This window comes from Artemia sp. Qi Xiang Cuo, chromosome 18, assembly GCF_049724085.1.
Source record: "Artemia sp. Qi Xiang Cuo chromosome 18, ASM4972408v1, whole genome shotgun sequence".
NCBI lineage: Eukaryota > Metazoa > Arthropoda > Branchiopoda > Anostraca > Artemiidae > Artemia > Artemia sp. Qi Xiang Cuo.
Genome location: NC_142811.1, coordinates 2,658,320 through 2,683,925, shown reverse-complemented (window position 1 = coordinate 2,683,925; position 25,606 = coordinate 2,658,320). Strand labels below are relative to the sequence as shown.

Sequence of the window (25,606 nt, the reverse complement as noted above, 5' to 3'; positions counted from 1 at the left end):
TTGGTTTACCTTGTCAAGGTTACATTCGCTTGATTTTTCAAAGTTTATTTTGGATATCTTTCCTTGAAATGCAAGAGTTGGAATATTTCAGTAGTTTTTTGTCGTGGTTTACCTTGTCACAGTTACATTCTCTTGATTTTTCAAAGTTCATTTTGGATTTCTTTCCTTGAAATGCAAGAGTTGAAATATTTCAGTAGGGTTTTTTATGGTTTACCTTGTCACAGTTACATTCTCTTGATTTTTCAAAGTTCATTTTGGATTTCTTTCCTTGAAATGCAAGACTTGGAATATTTCAGTAGTGTTTTGTTATGGATTACCTTGTCACAGTTACATTTTCTTGATTTTTCAAAGTTCATTTTGGATTTCTTTCCTTGAAATGCAAGAGTTGGAATATTTCAGCACTGTTTTGTCATGATTTACCTTGTCACAGTTACATTCTCTTGATTTTTCAAAGTTCATTTTGGATTTTTACATTCTCTTGATTTTTCAAAGTTCATTTTGAATTTCTTTCGTTGAAATGCTAGAGTTGGAATATTTCAGTAGTGTCTTGTTGTGCTTTACCTTGTCACTGTTACATTCTCTTGATTTTTCAAAAGTTCATTTTGAATTTCTTTCGTGAAATGCAAGAGTTGGAATATTTAAGTAGTGTTTTGTCCTGGTTTGCCATCTCACAGTAACATTTTCTTGATTTTTCAAAGTTCATTTTGAATTTCTTTCGTGAAATGCAAGAGTTGGAATATTTCAGTAGTGTTTTGTCGTGCTTTACCTTGTCACTGTTACATTCTATTGATTTTTCAAAGTTCATTTTGGATTTCTTTCGTTGAAATGCAAGAGTTGGAATATTTCAGTAGTGTATTGTTTTGGTTTACCTTGTCACAGTTACACTCTCTTAATTTTTCAAAGTTCATTTTGAATTTCTTTCGTTGAAATACAAGAGTGCTGGCAAGGTATAATGTGGTCTAACATGTTTTGAGAGTATGGTCGAAATTATATAACTCAACCAGACTGTTTTTTTAGTCATTTTTATAGAAACTGCAATTGTTTCACAAGAACTATCTTTCAGCGCGTTTTAAGTTTAAATGAAAAGTATTCAATGAAAATTAAATTTGATTTTGATGTTGGATAAAAATCCATCCATTCTTATATAAACTGCAATAGTTTCTCGGAAATCTTTTTTTTATTTAATACATGCAATAAACTGGCTAGTGTCGATAACCGGACAATTCTTTTTTTCTCTTTTTTATCACAAACAATTTTCAATGTCTCCAAGGCAGAGCAATTTCTTCATAAATTAAACTTTTTAATGCCCCCCTCCGGCGCACCGGAGGGGGGGGGCATTCAAGAGAATGTAAATGTGACAAGGTAAAGCACAACAAAACACTACTGAAATATTCCAACTCTTGCATTTTAACGAAAGAAATCCAAAATGAACTTTGAAAAATCAAGAGAATGTAACAGTGACAAGGTAAAGCACAACAAGACACTACTGAAATATTCCATCTCTTGCATTTCAACGAAAGAAATACAAAATGAACTTTGAAAAATCAAGAGAATGTAAAAATCCAAAATGAACTTTGAAAAATCAAGAGAATGTAACTGTGAAAAGGTAAACCATGACAAAACAGTACTGAAATATTCCAACTCTTGCATTTCAATGAAAGAAATCCAAAATGAACTTTGAAAAATCAAGAGATTGTAACTGTGACAAGGTAATCCATAACAAAACACTACTGAAATATTCCAAGTCTTGCATTTCAAGGAAAGAAATCCAAAATGAACTTTGAAAAATCAAGAGAATGTAACTGTGAAAAGGTAAACCATAAAAAACCCTACTGAAATATTTCTACTCATGCATTTCAATGAAAGATATCCAAAATTAACTTTTAAAAATCAAGATAATGTAACTGTGACAAGGTAAACCACGACAAAACACTACTGAAATATTCCAACTCTTGCATTTCAAGGAAAGAAATCAAAAATAAAGTTTGAAAGATCAAGAAAATGTTACTGTGAGATGGCAAACCAGGACAAAACACTACTTAAATATTCCAACTCTTGCATTTCACGAAAGAAATTCAAAATGAACTTTTGAAAAATCAAGAGAATGTAACAGTGACAAGGTAAAGCACAACAAGACACTACTGAAATATTCCAACTCTAGCATTTCAACGAAAGAAATTCAAAATGAACTTTGAAAAATCAAGAGAATGTAAAAATCCAAAATGAACTTTGAAAAATCAAGAGAATGTAACTGTGACAAGGTAAATCATGACAAAACAGTACTGAAATATTCCAACTCTTGCATTTCAAGGAAAGAAATCCAAAATGAACTTTGAAAAATCAAGAAAATGTAACTGTGAGAAGGTAATCCATAACAAAACACTACTGAAATATTTCAACTCTTGCATTTCAAGGAAAGAAATCCAAAATGAACTTTGAAAAATCAAGAGAATGTAACTGTGACAAGGTAAACCATAAAAAACCCTACTGAAATATTTCTACTCTTTCATTTCAACGAAAGAAATTTAAAATGAACTTTTAAAAATTAAGAGAATTTAACTGTGTCAAGGTAAACCATGACAAAACACTACTGAAATATTCCAACTCTTGCATTTCAAGGAAAGAAATTCAAAATGAACTTTGAAAAATAACGAGAATATAACTGTGACAAGGTAAACCACTATAAAACACTATTGAAATATTCCAACTCTTGCATTTCACGAAAGAAATTCAAAATGAACTTTGAAAAATCAAGAAAATGTTACTGTGAGATGGTAAACCAGGACAAAACACTACTTAAATATTCCAACTCTTGCATTTCACGAAAGAAATTCAAAATGAACTTTTGAAAAATCAAGAGAATGTAAAAATCCAAAATGAACTTTGAAAAATCAAGAGGATGTAACTGTGACAAGGTAAACCAAGACAAAACACTACTGAAATATTCCAACTCTTGCATTTCAATGAAAGAAATCCAAAATGAACTTTGAAAAATCAAGAGAATGTAACTGTGACAAGGTAAACTATAACAAAACACTACTGAAATATTCCAACTCTTGCATTTCAACGAAAGAAATCCAAAAATGAACTTTGAAAAATCAAGAGAATGTATCTGTGACAAGGTAAACCACGATAAAACACTATTTAAATATTCCAACTCTTTCATTTCATGAAAGAAATTCAAAATGAACTTTGAAAAATCAAGAGAATGTAACTGTGACAAGGTAAACCACGATAAAAACACTACTGAAATATTCCAACTCTTGCATTTCACGAAAGAAATTCAAAATGAACTTTGAAAAATCAAGAGAATGTAACTGTGACATGGTAAACTACGACAAAACACTACTGAAATATTCCAACTCTTGCATTTCACGAAAGAAATTCAAAATGAACTTTGAAAAATCAAGAAAATGTAAAAATCCAAAATGAGCTTTGAAAAATCAAGAGAATTTAACTGTGACAAGGTAAACCATAACAAAACACTACTGAAATATTCCAACTCTTGCATTTCAAGGAAAAAAATCCAAAAGGAACTTTGAAAAAACAAGAGAATGTAACTGTGACAAGATAAACCATAACAAAATACTACTGAAATATTCCAACTCTTGCATTTCAACGAAAGAAATCCAAAATGAACTTTTGAAAAATCACGAGAATGTAGCTGTGACAAGGTAAACCACAACAAAACACGACTGAAATATTCCAATTCTTGCATTTCAAGTAAACAAATCCAAAAAGAGCTTTGAAAAATTAAAAGAATGTAATTGTGACAAGGTAAACCACGACAAAACACTACTGAAATATTCCAACTCTTGCATTTCAAGGAAAGAAATCCAAAATGAACTTTGAAAAATCAATAGAATGTAACTGTGCCAAGGGAAACCACGATAAAACACTACTGAAATATTCCAACTCTTGCATTTCATTAAAGAAATTCAAAATGAACTTTGAAAAATCAAGAGAATGTAACTGTGACTTGGTAAACCACGACAAAACACTACTGAAATATTCCAACTCTTGCATTTCACGACAGAAATTAAAAATGAACTTTGAAAAATCAAGAGCATGTAACTGTGACAAGGTAAAGCACAACAAAACACTACTGAAATATTCCAACTCTTGCATTTCAACGAAAGAAATCCAAAATGAACTTTGACAAAAAATCAAGAAAATGTAACTGTGACAAGGTCAAGCACAACAAGACACTACTGAAATATTCCAACTCTTGCATTTCAACGAAAAAAATTCAAAATGAACTTTGAAAAATTAAGAGAATTTAATTCTGACAAGGTAAACCACGACAAAACACTACTGAAATAATCCAACTCTTGCAATTCAATGAAAGAAATTCAGAATGAACTTTGAAAAATCAAGAGAATGTAAAAATCCAAAATGAACTTTGAAAAATCAAGAGAATGTAACTGTGACAAGGTAAACCACGACAAAACACTACTGAAATATTCCATCTCTTGCATTTCAAGGAAAGAAATCTAAAATGAACTTTGAAAAATCAAGAGAATGTAACTGTGACAAGGAAAAGCACAACAAAACACTACTGAAATATTCCAGCTCTTGCATTTCAATGACAGAAATCCAAAATGAACTTTCAAAAATCAAGAGACTGTAACTGTGACAAGATAATCCACGACAAAACACTACTGAATTTAAGAATTTTTCATCTCATTCAAAGACATGTAAAAAAAAGTTGAAAAAATATATCATATTAAAAAATAAAATAAAAAAAATGGGGGGGCCAAAAAATTGAATGGAGGAGGGGCCCTTCGATTTGGGGGAAAGATAACCTATAAAAGGTAGAACTCTCTGCTGTTTAGGGTCATTGGTGCTTATGATCCTTGAGGTTTCGTACTCACATACACCTTACTAATTAATTTGCAGGGATTTCTATGGTTTGTTCTGAATTTCTTTATAAAAATTATTTTCTTGCCATCTACATCTCTGTTAGTATCACCTTTTAAGTATACTATAAGGTTGAACCCTAATTTCAACTGACAACACTGTTCAAACACAACTTGTGTATTATACAGAACACATCGAAGAACTTAAGCTAGGTCAAGTCACAATTTCATTCTATCATTATTAACCATTTTCATAGATTGATGTTGTCTCAAATTTATAACAAATTGCCGGAGTTAAAAACCCTGAGGGGTTATCTTAACTGATAATTAGTTTAACCCTTTTTTTCTTTTTTTTCCACCTTCATACAATCCAATTTTCAAATCTCTTACCCCTTTTTGCAAATTTCAATCAAACAATTATGATTGTAGCATCCAATTTTTAATAACAAACTACTCTCGAGTTACACTCCAATCTGCAAATCCCTTACCCCTTTTTGCAAATGTCAATAAAAAAATTCTCATTGTAGCATCCAATTTTAACTTGTTTGGGGAATCCGCGTTCATACTGCTATCTTTTTTGTAATGTTTAGGAACAGGTGGGGAATCCCCAGTTGTTTGAAAAGGTAACAACGGGGCATAAGCAAACAGCACGTAGTTCTATAGCATGTTTAATAACGTGTAGAGGTTCCATAAAATAACAATGGAAGGAGCATATCGCTATAGAAAAGCATGGAAGGGAACATAAACCCTTAGAATAGCATAGGAAGGAACATAAGCTCCTAGAATAACAATTGTGGGGGGGGGGGAACATAAGTCCTTAAAATAGCATGGGAGGGAACATAAGCCCTTATAAGAGCATGTGAGGTAACATAAACCCTTAAAAGATCATGGGAGGGAACATAAGCCCTTAAAATAGCATGGGAGGGAATAAAAGCCCTTAAAATAGTTTGAGAGGAAACACAATCCCTTATAATAGCATAGGAAGGAACATAAGCCCTTAGAATAGCATGGGAGGGAACATAAGCCCTTATAATAGCATGGGAGGGAACATAAGCTCCTAGAATAGCATAGGGGGGGGGAACATAAGCCTTCAGAATAGCATAGGAAGGAACGTAATCTCCCCAAATAGCACAGGAAGGAACATAATCTCCCCAAAATGGAAGGTACTACTCTACTCACAATTTCCTCAATAAGATTATAACCATAATAAGATCATATAACATCAATAAGATGGTTATCATGCAGATGACAACCAAAGAACAGGCTTCACATCTTCTTCGACAATTTACAGCAAATTCCAAATAATTCGCCAAAATTAAATCTTCCAATCTGAAGATTACACCTAACAATCAGCTACCGTCACGTACTTACATTGATGAAGCATCTTACTTGAAGATATATTAATTTTTTATGCTTCATTTCCTTGGGAATTATCATATGTTTGAAAAATTTCGTCCTATTTTAATCTCCTATTTTTTTAATCGTCCTATTTTTTTTTTATTTAGATTTTTGTAATGTTTAAAAGTAGTTTTTTTTTGTTAATGTTAGTGCCACTGAGAGGAGAGGAGGTGGGATTTAAAATTAAAAAAAAAAAAAAAAAAAAAAAAAAAAAAAACACGCATAGACAAGTTGCATGCTAGCTTTTTCAGGCTATGCCTATTAATATTCGTTTTCGCTGAAAACGTCGTAGGTGTTATATAATTCGTTATCGCTAGGTTTGGTAAAGCCTTTGAAATTCTAAATCACTTAAGATGTTATTTAATTTCGAGTATTTGGGTAGGCTAATTTAGCCCATATTCTCAGATAAGCGGTTCTAACTGCTGCTGAAGGCATTAAAGGATAAATGTGGGGGGCCACCAATATTTGAGGCTAACATTAGTGTTAGGTGGTAAGGGGGGGGGGCAGAGTACTACTTAGAATCCCTCTCTATACTCCAATGTCAATGTCCTAAATAAACTAGGTCTTGTACGGTTAGATCCGTACAACCTGCCGGATTCTGTGAAAGAAGAGATCTCACTCATAGACAAACCTGTGGATGTTTCTATTCACACATCGGTTCAGATTCCCGTGCTTTATGCTAGAATGAGGGGGGGAGGAAACCTTCCAGTGTCACCAAATGGTTATCTTAACTATACTCTACAAAACTGGCTCAAGCCTTAGAGGTGTAACACCACATATCTTGTCTCTTAGAAGATATCTCGATAATGTTGGACTATGGTCTTATAACAAGCTCGTATTAAACTTAAAAAAAAACTTATAACCTAGACGAAAAACTAAAATAGAGGCACTTTAAAAAGTGTAAGAAACTTACAGTACTACTCCTCTATTTAAAAAACAGGAATGAATAAAAATGGGCAGAACATACATGACAAACCAGCGTTCCGAACCCATTAGTGACGTCGATGGCTGCGCAAGAGATACCCTGCCATCTAAATGAAAGGGCTGGCCCCCCTCGGGCAGTAAGCAATTAATTTCAAAGGACTTAAAGTCAAACTTGTGAATATGTTATTTATCTGATAATTAAGGCCAGGGACCCGACAGTTGGAATGAATAAAATAATGTTTTTTTTTTATTCCAGGAATATCCTTTTCGCAACATTGTTTTTTGCATATAGTGACTATACAAATCCCAGCTTAACAGGTGAAGAACAAACAATGGTCATAAGGAAAAAGAATGTTATAATGCATGAAAACTTTGACAAGACAATCTGGGTAAGTTTAAATGTACCTTCGACACATAGAACACAGGCATAATATTAACTGAGTTGAAACAAAACCCTGTCGTGGTGCAGTGGATTGATATCTTCCTGGATATACAGGGGCACAATAAAGGGTTTAACACGGGGTTCAATCCAAATTTCATAAGGGCCTATAGTTGAACTAAGATTATGCATTAATATCTCAAAATTATCAAACGAGAAAAAAAAGAAGAAGAAGTGCTGAGACGCAAAGAAACGGAGTGCTTGTAAATATCAAGCGACTCAAAACTTTTGTTCTATTTATAGGTTAAAAATTCCACAAAGGGACACAGTATAACCAAGCAAGTTCCAAATAGGTAAGGTTATTTGTCTTCCGTTTCCTCATATGCCTAAGGAATCAGGGGCGGATCCAGATTTTTTTAGGGGGGGGGGGGGCAAAATACGTTGATTCAATAAACTTGGGATAGGAGCAAGTTTAATTAACACAAACTTGCGTTAATTAACTAAATTACACTACTTTAAACTACGTTAAGGGGGGGGGGGGTGCGTGCCTCCTCGCCCCCTAGATCCACCCCTGTAAGGGATAATGTAAATGGCTTACAAAATAAGTTTCAGACATCTGCCAAAGAAATTTAAGCCCCTTTGTTACGACTTCTCTCTTTTCTTTTTCGCTTAACCTTAAGACGCCGTACTACAAGGTCATCGAAGGTCACTTTTCAATCAAGGTCATAAGATGCAGTATATTCGTAGATTGCAAGGAAGTGTGTATCTTAAGGTTTAAATTTGAATTTCCTTTTGTTTTATTTTTTAATCTTAAAAAGTAAAATGAAAGCCGATGGCCTAAGCGAGGGAACAAAATACATCGAAAAACCGGAATGAAAATCGCTGCCGAGCATTAAAACCGAAAACCAAGTTAGGTTAGTTTGTTTCCCCGCACATATTCCCAAATGTTATTATCAAATATTTTGAAAGGTATTCGATAAATAAAACAATAACAGTTCCTAAATGGTATTTTTTGTTGCCCTCTATAATGTTGTTTTATGGAAGGACTAGTTCAACTCTTATTAAGTCGTTTTGATTAAACTAAGAATACATATTTGTACATAGGAGCTTAAAATTATTTACAGTAGGGTTATTTGATATGCGGAATCTCATGGTCAAAATATGATTTACATAATTTATCCCTAAAAATAATTTATCCACATGAAAAATATTGCTATTTTTCAGGCCGGTAACTTTTGATGGGTATATATTTGCAAATAGAAAGTAAAATGAACAGGTTACAGTTACACAAATGAACAGTTAATGAACAGTTACATAAATACTACTACTAATATAAATATATATATATATATATATATATATATATATATATATATATATATATATATATATATATATATATATATATATATATATATATATATATATATATATATATATATATATATATATATATATATATATATATATATATATATATATATATATATTTATATATATATATATATATATATATTATATATATATATATATATATATATATATATATATATATATATATATATATATATATATATATATATATATATATATATATATATATATATATATTTATATATATATATATATATATATATATATATATATATATATATATATATATATATATATATATATATATATATATATATATATATATATATATATATATAAGTAGAAAGGCCTCATGAGCTCGTGACAGCACACAATATATGGGCATAGAGTCCCTAGGGAGATGGTTTTTGTCAGTGAGAATGAAAAAAAAGGAATTTTCTCACTTTGATGGATGTTTCTTGGACGGTTATGTGTGTTGGTCAATTTATGGATGTTTTTATGGTTTTTGTCAGTGAGAATGAAAAAACAGGATTTTTCTCACTTTGATGGATGTTTCATGGATGGTTATGTGTGTTGGTCAATTTATGGATGTTTTTATGATTTTTGTCAGTGAGAATGAAAAAACAGGATTTTTATCACTTTGATGGATGTTTCATGGATGGTTATGTGTGTTGGTCAATTTATGGATGTTTTTATGGTTTTTGTCAGTGAGAATGAAAAAACAGGATTTTTCTCACTTTGATGGATGTTTCATGGATGGTTACGTGTGTTGGTCAATTTATGGATGTTTTTATGGTTTATATCAGTGAGAATGAAAAAACATGATTTTTCTCACTTTGATGTATTTTTATGGTTTCGGTGAAATTGATTTACATAATCGAGGGGAATTATTGATTCACGAAAGGGGAGAGAATTTTCTGAGAACTTGATATACATAATTGCTAGGGGGATTATTGATTTACGAAAAGGGGAATAAAGAAACAAGTATGGCTTCTTTGATCTTAGGTCTGAGGGATAAACGCTCTATAGGTCAGAGAGAAAAATTAACGTTATATTTTTAAATAAGGCTTCATTGATCTTTAGTGACAGGAATTAGAAATGACATCACTTGTTATCTTGGAATTATGTAGGAGTCTAAAGAGATAGAAATTCTATTTTTAAATACGGCTTCACTGATCTTTAAGTCGGAGAGATAAATTGATATTCTAACGAAACCATAATAGTGTAGCTAGGAACATTTAAGAGATGAAGAGATTATCGCGGGAAAAGAGTTTCTTAGTAATTTGAAATGTGACAGCGCAGGGATGCCAAAAAAAAGGAACACGCTGAAATTACGTTTAGGGATTATTTGGGCGAAAGCGTTTTAGACATTTTAGGGAATTATTTCGGCGAAACAGTTAGAGATATTTTAAAAGATGATTTTAGAAGATGTTTTAGAAGAGGTTTTGAGGGTGAAACTCTGTGGTCGTTATAATACACAAGTTCCATTTGAACAGTGTTGTGAGGTCCCTACCCCTACCACAAAGGGCTTAGATCCCCCTACCCCAACCCACAAGGGCTCCGATCCCCCTTACCCCAACCCCGAAGGAAGCCCCCGGTCCCCAAAGGTCCCCCGGGCTCCCAAAGGGCCCCCACCGTCCCAAAGGCCCCTGATCCCCCATTTTTAATACTTTTTTAAGGCTTCGTTATATCTTTTCAGAACAAGTTTTTTTCTTAATGTCCATCCTAAACCCATTTTACAAGTTGAAATGGACGAAACCGTTTTAGATATTTTAGGGAATTATTTCGGCGAAACAGTTAGAGACATTTTAAAAGATAATTTTAGAAGATGTTTTAGAAGAGGATTTGAGGGTGAAACTCTGTGGTCGTTATAATGCACAAGTTCCATTTGAGCAGTATCGTGAGGTCCCCTACCCCAACCCCAAAGGCCCCCGGTTCCCATAATGCACCTCGAGTCCCCAAAGACCACCAGGACCCCTCCCCCCATTTTTTAAAATAATTTTTGAATTTTTTTAACATGGTATTTTTTTAACTTTTTTTACGTATCTTAAAATGACATGAAATAAGCTTACGGCTCTACCAATCGTACCCTGTGCTTGTTCATAGACACGACGCGGCTTTCCCACTGGTACTCTATGGCAGGTTATCGACACTACCTAGTTTATTGCATGCATTAAATCAGTAGTTTTTACGCAGTGGAAGGATAAACACACAATTCATATCTGTAAAAAAGTGAAGATGAATTATTTGACGAAAGTATGTGCACATGATAAAATCATCATCTTGTTGAATGCTGACAAGGAGAAATACCTGAACTATGAAACGAGTGCAAGTGGTAACACTATTGGAAATGTATGCATGCGTTGTCATGACAGCGAGAAGTTAGATTCCTTTGGAGTAACCAAGAATTTCCATCATGCAAACGGTGGATATGCGAGAGTAACATTACCAGAGAAATTAGTACTCAAAGAGAATGCCAACGTAAAAATAATAGTTGATGAAGAGGGACAACTTCTAGCTAATGGTTCTGGTAGCATGTTAGCCGTTGATAGATCTTATCCCTATCTTTCCGGTGTTAGCATTCGAATGAAAGCAAAGGGAAAAAGAAGACATGCATACAGCTGCAGCAACATCATAAATCATATCTTGTCAATGTGTCAAAACTGCTCTCTATGTAAAAATAATGTGACAATAGACAGTGAAATCGCAGGAGAATAAAAAGGACATTAGCAGACAATATCATCAATGAATATAAAGATGAATTGACGGAAAGTGAAGCGCAAGTGTACTAATAATGTATAATAATGTATTTAACGTATTTTTATATTAATATTCTACATGTCGTTATTTCATTAAAAATATTTTATGCATTATTTTGTTAAGTGTTCATTATTTTTAGGGTATGATAGAACGTCAAACGTTCAGAATATTTATTAAAAAGGTCAGAAATGTAAGAAAAAGAATTTTGGAGATAATGATACTACTAGCAGGCTCAATTTTTCATAGAAGATAGAAAAGTTCAAGTTCTCTTCTGAATTTTATCAAAGAACACAATTCAATTCTAATTTCACCGGAGAAAATAAAAATCTTCCACTTCAGTTTTAAGTTCACCAAGACATAAAAATTTTAAGTTCACTTCTAAATTTTTCCGTAGAAGATAGGAAAGTTATACTAGAATTGTAATTATTTTCCATGATGCAGCTGTAACACTGAATATTATGATGAATATGTTCTAAGAGAAGAGAAAAAGTGGTCCTTTAAGAGACAACATAAGAGGTCATTCTACGAAATGGATTTTAAACAACGAAAACCATGGTGGAAGAGTTCTCATATATCATTTAACGATAAAACTAAGTATTGATATGCATAATGAGTTTTATATTATAATCATACAATAAATTTGTTTATACTATATTTATTTTCTCCTACTAGATATGTATAGAATAAGGATACCAGCAGAGACTTCTGTATATGAATAGTTCAGTTTGATTAGATCATCTCAATAGAGTACTATCAGTCCACAGTCAAGTTTTCTATCAATGATAAAAAATAAATGATTCTTCTAAATATTTTTATTCACTTGAAATATCAATATTTACAATAGTTTTTAGATATATAATGTCTGGTTCAATTATCACAACTTCACTATCATTATCCTCCACTACCATTATATCTATGAGAGGGGGTGGTATACATTCAATCTCATTATCATTTATAAGTATATCGAACAAAGGAGACATCTCCTCAAATAAATCTTCACGTACTCTAATTGAAGATAAACCTGGTGCCAATCGCTCGTCATCTACAATACACATTCGGCTCGTAGCATCAATTTCTTTACTAGTACATAGAAGAAGTCCCTCCTCCTCAACTGTGAGCTCGTCAGTAACATCAAATGATGTACTAGTACAGATAAAAAGCTCCTCCTCCTCAACTGTGAGCTCCCACTCACTCCATACATCCTAAAAGATTGAGAACACTATGATCAAAAACTAGAGTTTACGGTCAAAAACCTGTATTAGTTCAGATTTTACGGGGATAGTTTATTTTCGAACCAAAGAAATGTATTTACCATAATTTTCCTACAAAAAAAAACTAGAGTTCTGGTGCAGTGGTGAGTTGTAGTAGTAGTAGTAGTAGTTGAGCTAAAAATAACGACACTTAAGATTTTGGATGAATTTATCTCTCTTTGGGCAACTAAATACAGTAATAGGATATGATAGCATCAACATTTTACATTTTTAATTTTCATGTTTTTGATTTTATATTGATGAAGAATTTAAACACAACTTCAACTAGTTTTTTTTTGTTCGAAATAGATGAAAGGTCCAATACCTCAGTTAAACTAAGAGGTTACTTTCTGTAAACTTATGTCTATTGATAAACTTGTTAGAGTGTCAAAAACTTTTTTCACAAGAGGACATAAAGTAAAGATAAAAGTAAAACTAAAGTAAAGAGCTACTAGACTAAATCAAGAGGACATTTTTCAACTAAAAGTAATGAGCTGCTAGACTAATTAAAAAAATCATGAATTTATACACAGTTTTAACTAGCTAGAACTAAATTTGTTAACGATGGATCATTGAGGACATTTTTCAACTAAAGGTAAAGAGCTACTAGACTAAATCAAAGTTGTGTAGAAATAATAACTAATAATTGTTCAAACTTAAATTTTCTCTAAACTATTGTCCAGTGATGAACTTGTTAGTGACAAAAACTTTTTTTCCACAAGGAACCATTTTCAAATAAAAGTAAAGAGCTGCTAGACTAAATTATAAATCATGAATTTATGCACAGTTTTAACTAGCTAGGGCTAAATTTGTTAACGATGGATCATTGAGGACATTTTTCTTCTAAAAGTAAAGATCTACTATCATAAATAACAGATGTTAATAATATATAACGAATAATTGTTAAAAAGAATATTGTCTTTAAACTTTTGTATATTGTGAGGCTTTTTAAAGTGATACAAACTTTTTTTTCCACAAAGGGAAATTTTTCACCGATAATTAAATAGCTTATATAGAACATAAAAAAATCATGAATTTATGCAGAGTTCTAAATATATAGGACTAAATTTCTTAACTATGGACCATTGAAAACATTTTTCAACTAAATGTAAAGAACTACTAGATTAAATCAAAGATGTGCAGAGATAATAACGAGTAATTGTTCGAACTTAAATTTTCTGTAAAGTTTTGTCTAGTGATGAACTTGTTAGAGTGACAAAAACTTTTTTTCCACAAGAGGACATTTTTAAACTAAAAGTAAAGAGCTACTAGACTAAATCAAAGATGTGCAGAAATAATAACGAATAATAGTTCAAACTTAAATTTTCTGTACACTTTTGTCTTGTGATGAACTTGTTAGAGTGACAAAAACTTTTTTCACAAGAGGACATTTTTCAACTAAAAGTAAAGAGCTACTAGACTAAATCAAGAGGACATTTTTCAACTAAAAGTAATGAGCTGCTAGACTAAATAAAAAAAATCTTGAATTTATACACAGTTTTAACTAGCTAGGGCTAAATTTGTTAACGATGGATCATTGAGGACATTTTTCAACTAAAAGTAAAGAGCTACTAGACTAAATCAAAGATGTGCGGAAATAATAACGAATAATTATTCAAACTTAAATTTTCTGTAAACTATTGTCTAGTGATGAACTTGTTAGAGTGAAAAAAACTTTTTCCACAAGAAAACATTTTCAAGTAAAAGTAAAAAGCTGCTAGACTAAATAAAAAATCATAAATGTATTCACAGTTTTAACTAGCTAGGGCTAAAATTGTTAACGATGGATCATTGATGACATTTTTCAACTAAAAGTAAAGAGCTACTAGACTAAATCAAAGATGTGCAGAAATAATAACGAATAATTATTCAAACTTAAATTTTCTGTAAACTTTTGTATAGTGATGAACTTGTTAGAGTGACAAGAACTTTTTTTCCACAAGAGGACATTTTCAACTAAAAGTAAAGAGCTGCTAGACTAAATAAAAAAAATCATGAATTTATGCACAGTTTTAACTAGCTAGGGCTAAATTTGTTAACGATGGATCATTGAGGACATTTTTCAACTAAAAGTAAAGAACTACTAGACTAAATCAAAGATGTGCAGAAATAATAAAGAATAATTGTTCAAACTTAAATTTTCTGTAAACTTTTGTATAGTGATGAACTTGTTATAGTTACAAGAACTTTTTTTTAGACAAGATGTCTATTTTCAAATAAAAGTAAAGAGCTACTAGACTAAATGAAAGTTGTGCAGAAATAATAACGAATAAAAGTTCAAACTTAAATTTTCTGTCAACTTTTGTCTAGTGATGAACTTGTTAGTGACAAGAACTTTTTTTCACCAAGAGGACATTTTTCAACTAAAAGTAAAGAGCTACTAGACTAAATAAAAAAAATCATAAATTTATGCACAGTTTTAACTAGCTAGGGCTAAATTTGTTAACGATGGATCATTGAGGACATTTTTCAACTAAAAGTAAAGAGCTACTAGACTAATCAAAGATGTGAAGAAATAATAATGAACAATTGTTCAAAGTTAAATTTTCTGTAAAATTTTATCTATTGATGAACACTTTAGTGACAAAAAATTCTTTTTCCGCAATAGGACATTTTTCAACTAAAAGTAAAGAGCTGCTAGACTAAATAAAAAAAATCATGAGTTTATGCACAGTTCTAACTAACTGGGGCTAAATTTGTGTAAAAATTCAAAATTAGGAAAGAAACCCAAATATTCCTGTATTACCTAAGTAACACGACAAAAAATCAACAGTTTATGTACAGTTTTAAATTATAATCACGTAAAAAATTGTCATGCTACAGTTGCGATGTGTGTAAAATATACAAGTATCGGAATTGTTCATGGAGAGAGAACCGGATTACACGGTATTATTTAAAACGTTAAGAAATTAAATTTAAATAATTCAACTGAAAGTAAGAAGCAACATCAAAGTTTATAAACGAACAGAAATTATTACGTATAACAAAAGGGTCACAACCCTCCTCAAGACATCACTCTTTACACAACTTTTTTAGAATTTAAAAACAAAGTTTATTGTTATTAAAAATATTGAATAAAACTTTTTTATTTGATTATCTGAAGCATAGTTTAATGTTTTACTTTGAACAAACTACTTTGTTAATGTGTTACTTTTTATAAACACCAAGTATAAAGGCATTTACTTATCTAGGTGTTTGAAAACCAAGTTCAAAACTAACGATACTGTTTAAAAAAATTAGCTCCAACGCTTCGACATTGCTTAATAGAATTAAATGTTGGGATATTTTATCTTAGTTTTTGTATAAATCGTCTCGTTTTTGTAAAAAATTATAGAAAATATATTTCTATGGTTCAAATATGTAAAATCCATATGGGAAAATATAAATTAAAATTTAAACGTACATTAGCCATTGAAGGACCGGTGAGTTCACTTGGAGTATTCATTACTTTATATATATGTATCTATCTATATTTCAATGTGTACTGAAGTTAATGACATCAAACACTAAATAATATGCGGTAATAACGGCATATTTCCTTTCCTTAATCAAATTAATAAATGCTGACCTATAGGATCATGGAAAACAAGTTCATTTTATGTCTTCTTTTCATTTGCATAAGACCCCAAATGTCATAAGCCATTCTATGACTTGTTTTTCAGAAATAGAGTTATATCTACGTGAACAAAGTAACTTCATATATATGAAAGTTCTTGTCATAATGTGCAAATTTTTCCAAAATCGTCTAATCAATTTTAAGATGGATTTTTTTTCTTCAACATAGTTGAAATATTCAATAACAATGTCTTTAGATATAAAATGGACCCTTCAGCCCCGGGGGGAAAGGTTTTTAAGCTATGAAATTTATACATAAGCCGGTAAGAGTTGGGATTGACAAAGACTTGTACTCCAACTCGAAGAACAACAGTCGAGAGGGGGTTCGTTCTAATTGAAAAAAGATTCTAGTGACCCTTTTAAGCAACAAAAAAAATTGGAGGACAACTAGGCTCCCCCCCCCCTCCCACATCACTTTTTTCCAAAATCGTCTAATGGCAGCCATGGAGCCGAAAGCCGGCCACGGGTGGGACCCCACCACCAAGGTTAGGATAGGTTAGGTTACCTAACATTTCTAGGTGGGCCCCCCACCCCCGTGGCCACGAGGACCGAAGGCCTACCACGGGTGGGACCCCCACCACCAAGGTTAGGTTAGGTTACCTAACATTTCTAGGTGGGCCCCCCACCCCCGGGGCCACGGGGCCGAAAGCCTGACACGGGTGGGACCCTCACCACCAAGGTTAGGTTAGGTTAGACTAGGTTAGGTTACCTAACATTTCTAGGTTAACTTGCATCAGGTTAAGTGGTGCGCCACTTAACCTGATGTAAGTTAACCTAGAAATGTTAGGTAACCTAACCTAATCTAACCTAACCTAACCTTGGTGGTGAGGGTCCCACCCGTGTCATGCTTTCGGCCCCTTGGCCCCAGGGGTGGGGGGGGGGGCACTTAGAAATGTTAGGTAACCTTACCTAACCTTGGTTGTGGGGGTCCCACCCATGGTAGGCTTTCGGTTCCCGTGGCCCTGGGGGTGGGGGGCCCAACTACAAATTTTCGGTAGCATAACATTCACATGAGTGTATGTGTCCTACTTGTGGGAGGAGCTCAGTCTTCATAGCCCCGGTGGTGATGGAACCAAATCGAATAGTTAAATCCCCTAATTCCACCCCCCCTGAGTGTGTGGGTCGCAACCTTGGCTAGCCTTCGGCTCCGTGGCTCCCATTAGACGATTTTAGAAAAAGGTGATGTGGAAGGGGGGGAGCCTAGTTGTCCTCCAATTATTTTTTGTTACTTAAAAGGGTCACTAGAATCTTTTTTCAATTAAAATGAACCCCCTCTCGACTGTTGTGCTTCGAGTTGGAGTACAAATCTTTTTCAATCCCAACTTTTACCGGATTATGTATAAATTTCATAGCTTAAAAACCTTTCCCCCCGGGCCTGAAGGGTCCATTGTATCTATAAGTACATAGTTATTGAATATTTAAATAATGTTGAAGAAAAAAAAATCCATCTTAAAATTGATCAGACGATTTTGGAAAAATATGCATATTATGACAAGAACTTTTATATATATGAAGTTACTTTGTTCACATAGAAATAACTCTATTTCTGAAAAACAAGTCATAGAATGGCTTATGACATTGGGGGTCTTATGCAAATGAAAAGAAGACATAAAATGAACCTGTTTTCCATGATCCCATAGGTCAGCATTTATTAATTTGATTAAGGACATGAAATATGCCGCTATTACCACATATTTTTTAGTGTTTGATATCATTAATTTCAGTACACATTGAAACATAGATAGATACATATATATAAAGTAATGAATCCTCCAAATGAACTCACCGGTCCTTCAATGGCTCATATACGTTTAAATTTTAATTTATATTTTCCCCTATGGATTTTACATATTTGAACCATAGAAATATATTTTCTATAATTTTTTACAAAACGAGACGGTTTATACAAAAACTAAGATAAAAACTCCCAACATTTAATTCTATTAAGCAATGTCGAAGCGTTGGAGCTATATTTTTTAAACAGTATCGTTAGTTTTGAACTTGGTTTTCAAACACCTAGATAATTAAAAGCCTTTATACTTGGTGTTTATAAAAAGTAACGCATTAACAAAGTAGTTTGTTCAAAGCAAAACATTAAACTATGCTTCAGATAATCAAATAAAAAAGTTTTATTCAATATTTTTAATAATAATAAACTTTGTTTTTAAATTCTAAAAAAGTTGTGTAAAGAGTGATGTCTTGAGGAGGGGGTGGCCCTTTTCTTATACGTAATAATTTCTGTTCGGTTATAAACTTTGATGTTGCTTCTTACTTTCAGTTGAATTTTTATAAATTGAATTTCTTATCGTTTTAAATAATACCATGTAATCTGGTTCTCTCTCAATGAATAATTCCGATACTTGTATATTTTACACACATCAAAACTGTAGAATGACAATTTTTTTTGTAATTATAATTTAAAACTGTACATAAACTCTTGATTTTTTTTCGTGTTACTTAGGTAATACAGGAACGTTTGGTTTTCTTTCCTAATTTTGAATTTTTACACAAATTTAGCCCTAGCTAGTTAAAACTGTGCAGAAATTCATGATTTTTTTTATTTAGTCTAGCAGCTCTTTAATTTTTGTTGAAAAATTTCCTCTTGTGGAAAAAAAAGTTTTTGTCACTCTAACAAGTTTATCACTATACAAAAGTTTACAGAAAATTTAAGTTTGAACAATTATTGGTTATTATTTCTGCACATCTTTGATTTAGTCTAGTAGCTCTTTACTTTTAGTTGAAAAATGTCCTCAATGATCCATCGTTAACAAATTTAGCCCTAGCTAGTTAAAACTGTGCATAAATTCATGATTTTTTTTATTTAGTCTATCAGCTCTTTACTTTTAGTTGAAAAATGTCCTCTTGTTGAAAAAAAGTTTTTGTCACTCTAACAAGTTCATCACTAGACAAAAGTTTACAGAAAATTTAAGTTTGAACAATTATTCATTATTATTTCTGCACATCTTTGATTTAGTCTAGTAGCTCTTTACTTTTAGTTGAAAAATGTCCTCTTGTGGAAAAAAAAGTTCTTGTCACTCTAACAAGTTCATCACTATACAAAAGTTTACATAAACTTTAAGTTTGAACAATTATTCGTTATTATTTCTGCACATCTTTGATTTAGTCTAGTAGCTCTTTACTTTTAGTTGAAAAATTTCCTCAATGATCCATCGTTAACAAATTTAGCCCTAGCTAGTTAAAACTGTGCATAAATTCATGATTTTTTTATTTAGTCTAGCAGCTCTTTACTTTTAGTTGAAAATGTCCTCTTGTTGAAAAAAAGTTTTTGTCACTCTAACAAGTTCATCAATATACAAAAGTTTACAGAAAATTTAAGTTTGAACAATTACTCATTATAATCTCTGCATATCTTTGATTTAGTCTAGTAGCTCTTTTCTTTTAGTTGAACAATGTCCTCAATGATCCATCGTTAAAACATTTAGCCCTAGCTAGTTAAAACTGTGCATAAATTCATGATTTTTTATTTAGTCTAGCAGCTCTTTACTTTTACTTGAAAATGTTCTCTTGGCGAAAAAAAGTTTTTGTCACTAACAAGTTCATCACTAGACAAAAGTTTACAGAAAATTTAAGTTTGAATAATTATTCGTTATTATTTCTGCACATCTTTGATTTAGTCTAGTAGCTCTTTACTTTTAGTTGAAAAATGTCCTCAATGATCCATCGTTAACAAATTTAGCCCTAGCTAGTTCAAACTGTGTATAAATTCATGATTTTTTTTATTTAGTCTAGCAGCTCATTACTTTTAGTTGAAAAATGTCCTCTTGATTTAGTCTAATAGCTCTTTACTTTTAGTTGAAAAATGTCCTCTTGTGAAAAAGTTTTTGTCACTCTAACAAGTTCATCACTAGACAAAAGTTTACAGAAAATTTTAGTTTGAACTATTATTCGTTATTATTTCTGCACATCTTTGATTTAGTCTAGTAGCTCTTTAATTTTAGTTGAAAAATGTCCTCTTGTGGGAAAAAAAGTTCTTGTCACTCTAGCAAGTTCATCACTAAACAAAAGTTTACAGAAAATTTAAGTTTGAACAATTATTCATTATTATTTCTGCAAATCTTTGATTTAGTCTAGTAGCTCTTTACTTTTAGTTGAAAAATGTCCTCTTGTGGAAAAAAAAGTTCTTATCACTCTAACAAGTTCATCACTAGACAAAAGCTTACAGAAAATTTAAGTTTGAACAATTATTCGTTATTATTTCTGCACATCTTTGATTTAGTCTATTAGGTCTTTACTTTTAGTTTAAAAATGTCCTCAATGATCCATCGTTAACAAATTTAGCCCTAGCTAGTTAAAACTGTGCATAAATTCATGATTTTTATATTTAGTCTAGCAGCTCTTTACTTTTAGTTGAAAATGTCTTCTTGTGAAAAAATATTATGTCAATCCACCAGGTCCCACACTAGACAAAATTTTACAGAAAATTTTATTTTTAACAATTATTCGGTATTATTTCTGCATATCTTTGATTTAGTTTAGTAGCTCTTTTCTTTTAGTCGAACAAAGTACTTAACGATCTACCGTTAAAACATTTAGCCCTAGCTAGTTAAAACTGTGCATAAATTCATGATTTTTTATTTAGTCTAGCAGCTCTTTACTTTTACTTGAAAATGTTCTCTTGTGGAAAAAAAGTTTTTGTCACTCTAACAAGTTCATCACTAGACAAAAGTTTAGAGAAAATTTAAGTTTGAATAATTATTCGTTATTATTTCTTCAAATCTTTGATTTAGTCTAGTAGCTCTTTACTTTTAGTTGAAAAATGTCCTCAATGATCCATCGTTAACAAATTTAGCCCTAGCTAGTTCAAACTGTGTATAAATTCATGATTTTTTTTATTTAGTCTAGCAGCTCATTACTTTTAGTTGAAAAATGTCCTCTTGATTTAGTCTAATAGCTCTTTACTTTTAGTTGAAAAATGTCCTCTTGTGAAAAAGTTTTTGTCACTCTAACAAGTTCATCACTAGACAAAAGTTTACAGAAAATTTTAGTTTGAACTATTATTCGTTATTATTTCTGCACATCTTTGATTTAGTCTAGTAGCTCTTTAATTTTAGTTGAAAAATGTCCTCTTGTGGGAAAAAGTGTTCTTGTCACTCTAGCAAGTTCATCACTAGACAAAAGTTTACAGAAGATTTAAGTTTAAACAATTATTCGTTATTATTTCTGCACATCTTTGATTTAGTCTAGTAGCTCTTTACTTTTAGTTGAAAAATGTCCTCAATGATCCCTCGTAAACAAATGTAGCCCGAGCTAGTTAGAACTGTTCATAAACTTATGGTTGTTTTAATTTAGTCTTGCAGCTCTTTACTTTTCCTTGAAAATTTCTTCTTGTGGAAAAAAAAGTTTTTGTCACTCTACCAAGTTAATCAATATACAAAAGTTTACAGAAAATTTAAGTTTTAACAATTATTCGTTATTATTTCTGCACATCTTTGATTTAGTCTAGTAGGTCTTTACTTTTAGTTGAACAATGTCCTCAATGATCCATCGTTAACAAATTTAGCCCTAGTTAGTTAAAACTGTGCATCAATTCATGATTTTTTATTTAGTCTAGCAGCTCTTTACTTTTACTTAAAAATGTTCTCTTGTGGAAAAAAATTTTTGTCACTCTAACAAGTTCATCACTAGACAAAAGTTTACAGAAAATTTAATTTTGAATAATTATTCATTATTATTTCTGCACATCTTTGATTTATTCTAGTAGCTCTTTATTTTTAGTTGAAATATGTCCTCAATGATACATTGTTTACAAATTTAGCCCTAGATAGTTAAAACTTTGTTTAAATTCAAGATTTTTTTTATTTAATCTAGCAGCTCATTACTTTTAGTTGAAAATGTCCTATTGATTTAGTCTAGTAGATCGTTACTTTTAGTTGAAAAATGTCCTCTTGATTTAGTCTAATAGCTCTTTACTTTTAGTTGAAAAATGTCCTCTTGTGAAAAAAGTTTTTGTCACTCTAACAAGTTCATCACTAGACAAAAGCTTACAGAAAATTTAAGTTTGAACTATTATTCGTTATTATTTCTGCACATCTTTGATTTAGTCTAGTAGCTCTTTACTTTTAGTTGAAAAATGTCCTCTTGTGGAAAAAAAGTTCTTGTCACTCTAGCAAGTTTATCACTAGACAAAAGTTTACAGAAAATTTAAGTTTGAACAATTATTCGTTATTATTTCTGCACATCTTTGATTTAGTCTAGTAGCTCTTTACTTTTACTTGAAAAATGTCCTCAATGATCCATCGTTAACAAATTTAGCCCTAGTTAGTTAAAACTGTGCATGAATTCATGATTTTTTTATTTAGTCTTGCAGCTCTTTACTTTTACTTGAAAATGTCCTCTTGTGGAAAAAGGGTTTTTGTCACTCTAACAAGTTCATCAATAGACAAAAGTTTACAGAAAATTTAAGTTTTAACAATTATTCGTTATTATTTCTGCACATCTTTGATTTAGTCTAGTAGCTCTTTACTTTTAGTTGAAAAATATCCTCAATGATCCATCGTTAACAAATTTAGCCATAGCTAGTTAAAACTGTTCATAAATTCATGATTTTTATTTAGTCTAGCAGCTCTTTACTTTTACTTGAAAATGTTCTCTTGTGGGAAAAAAGTTTTTTTCACTCTAACAAGTTCATCACTAAACAAAAGTTTACAGAAAATTTAATTTTGAATAATTATTCATTATTATTTCTGCACATCGTTGATTTAGTCTAGTAGCTCTTCACTTTTAGTTGAAAAATGTCCTCAATGATCCATCGTTAACAAATTTAGCCCTAGCTAGTTAAAACTGTGTATAAATTCATGATTTTTTTTATTTAGTCTAGCAGCTCATTACTTTTAGTTGAAAAATTTCCGCTTGATTTAGTGTAGTAGCTCTTTACTTTTAGTTGAAAAATGTCCTCTTGTGAAAAAAGTTTTTGACACTCTAACAAGTTTATCAATAGACATAAGTTTACAGAAAGTAACCAATTAGTTTAACTGAGGTATTGGACCTTTCATCTATTTCGAAAAAAAAAAACTAGTTGAAGTTGTGTTTAAATTCTTCATCAATATAAAATCAAAAACATGAAAATTAAAAATGTAAAATGTTGATGCTATCATATCCTATTACTGTATTTAGTTGCCCAAAGAGAGATAAATTCATCCAAAATCTTAATAGTGTCGTTACTGTTAGCTCAACTACTACTACTACTACTACAACTCACCGCTGCACCAGAACTCTAGTTTTTTTTGTAAGAAAATTATGGTAAATACATTTCTTTGGTTCGAAAATAAACTATCCCCGTAAAATCTGAACTAATACAGGTTTTTGACCGTAAACTCTAGTTTTTGATCATAGTGTTCTCAATCTTTTAGGATGTATGGAGCGAGCGGGAGCTCAGAGTTGAGGAGGAGGAGCTTCTTCTCTGTACTAGTACATCATTTGATGTTACCGACAAGCTCACAGTTGAGGAGGAGGAGCTTCTTCTCTGTACTAGTACAGAAATTGATGCTATGAACCGAATGTGTATTGTAGATGACGAGCGATTGGCACCAGGTTTATCATCAATTAGAGTACGCGAAGATTTATTTGAGGAGATGTCTCCTTTGTTCGATATACCTATAAATGATAATGAGATTGAATGTATACCACCCCCTCTCATAGATATAATGGTAGTGGAGGATAACGATAGTGAAGTTGTGATAATTGAACCAAACATTATATATTTAAAAACTATTGTAAATATTGATATTTCAAGTGAATAAAAATATTTAGAAGAGTCATTAATTTTTTATCATTGATAGAAAACTTGACTGTGGACTGCTAGTACTCTATTGGGATGATCTAATCAAACTGAACTATTCATGTACAGAAGTCTCTGCTGGTATCCTTATTCTATACATATCTAGTAGGAGAAAATAAATATAGTATAAACAAATTTATTGTATGATTATAATATAAAACTCATTATGCATATCAATACCTAGTTTTATCGTTAAATGATATATGAGAACTTTTCCACCACGGTTTTCGTTGTTTAAAATCCATTTCGTAGAATGACCTCTTATGTTGTCTCTTAAAGGACCACTTTTTCTCTTCTCTTAGAACATATTCATCATAATATTCAGTGTTACAGCTGCATCATGAAAAATAATCACAATCATAGTATAATTTATCCTATCTTCTACGGAAAATTTTTGATGTGAACTTTAAATATTTATGTCTTTGTGAACTTAAAACTGAAGTGGAAGCTTTTTATTTTATCTGGTGAAATTAGAATGGAATTGTGTTCTTTGGTAATATTCAGAAGAGAACTTAAACTTTTCTATCTTCTATGAAAAATTGAGCCTGCTAGTAGTATTATTATCTCTAAAATTCTTTTTCTTACATCTCTGACCTTTTTAATAAATATTCTGAACGTTTGACGTTCTATCATACCCTAAAAATAATGAACACTTAACAAAATAATGCATAAAGTATTTTTAATGAAATAACGACATGTAGAATAGTAATATAAAAATATGTTAAATACATTATTATACATTATTAGTACACTTGCGCTTCACTCTCCGTCCATTCATCTTTATATTCATTGATGATATTGTCTGCTAATGTCGTTTTTATTCTGCCTACGATTTAACTGTCTATTGTCACATTATTTTTACATAGATAGCAGTTTTAACACATTGACAAGATATGATTTATGATGTTGGTGCAGCTGTATGCATGTCTTCTTTTTCCTTTTGCTTTCATTCGAATGCTAACACCGGAAAGATAGCGATAAGATCTATCAACGGCTAACATGCTACCAGAACCATTAGCTAGAAGTTTTCCCTCTTCATCAACTATTATTTTTACGTTGGCATTCTCTTTGAGTACTAATTTCTCTGGTAATGTTACTCTCGCATATCCACCGTTTGCATGATAGAAATTCTTGGGACTCCAAAGGAATCTAACTTCTCGCTGTCATGACAACGCATGCATACATTTCCAATAGTGTTACCACTTGCACTCGTTTCATAGTTCAGGTATTTCTCCTTGTCAGCATTCAA

At 31.5% G+C, this 25,606-nt stretch overlaps 1 protein-coding gene across 1 annotated transcript in view; it reads left to right on the top strand.

Annotated features, from left to right (window-relative positions):
* Positions 1-25,606, top strand: part of LOC148941115 (trypsin-1-like) — a 433,373-nt gene that overhangs the window by 111,650 nt on the left and 296,117 nt on the right. The window contains exon 4 of the mRNA XM_089104303.1: positions 7,438-7,570. Within this exon, the coding sequence (XP_088960429.1) occupies positions 7,438-7,570 (133 nt within the window). The remainder of the gene's footprint in view (positions 1-7,437; positions 7,571-25,606) is intronic.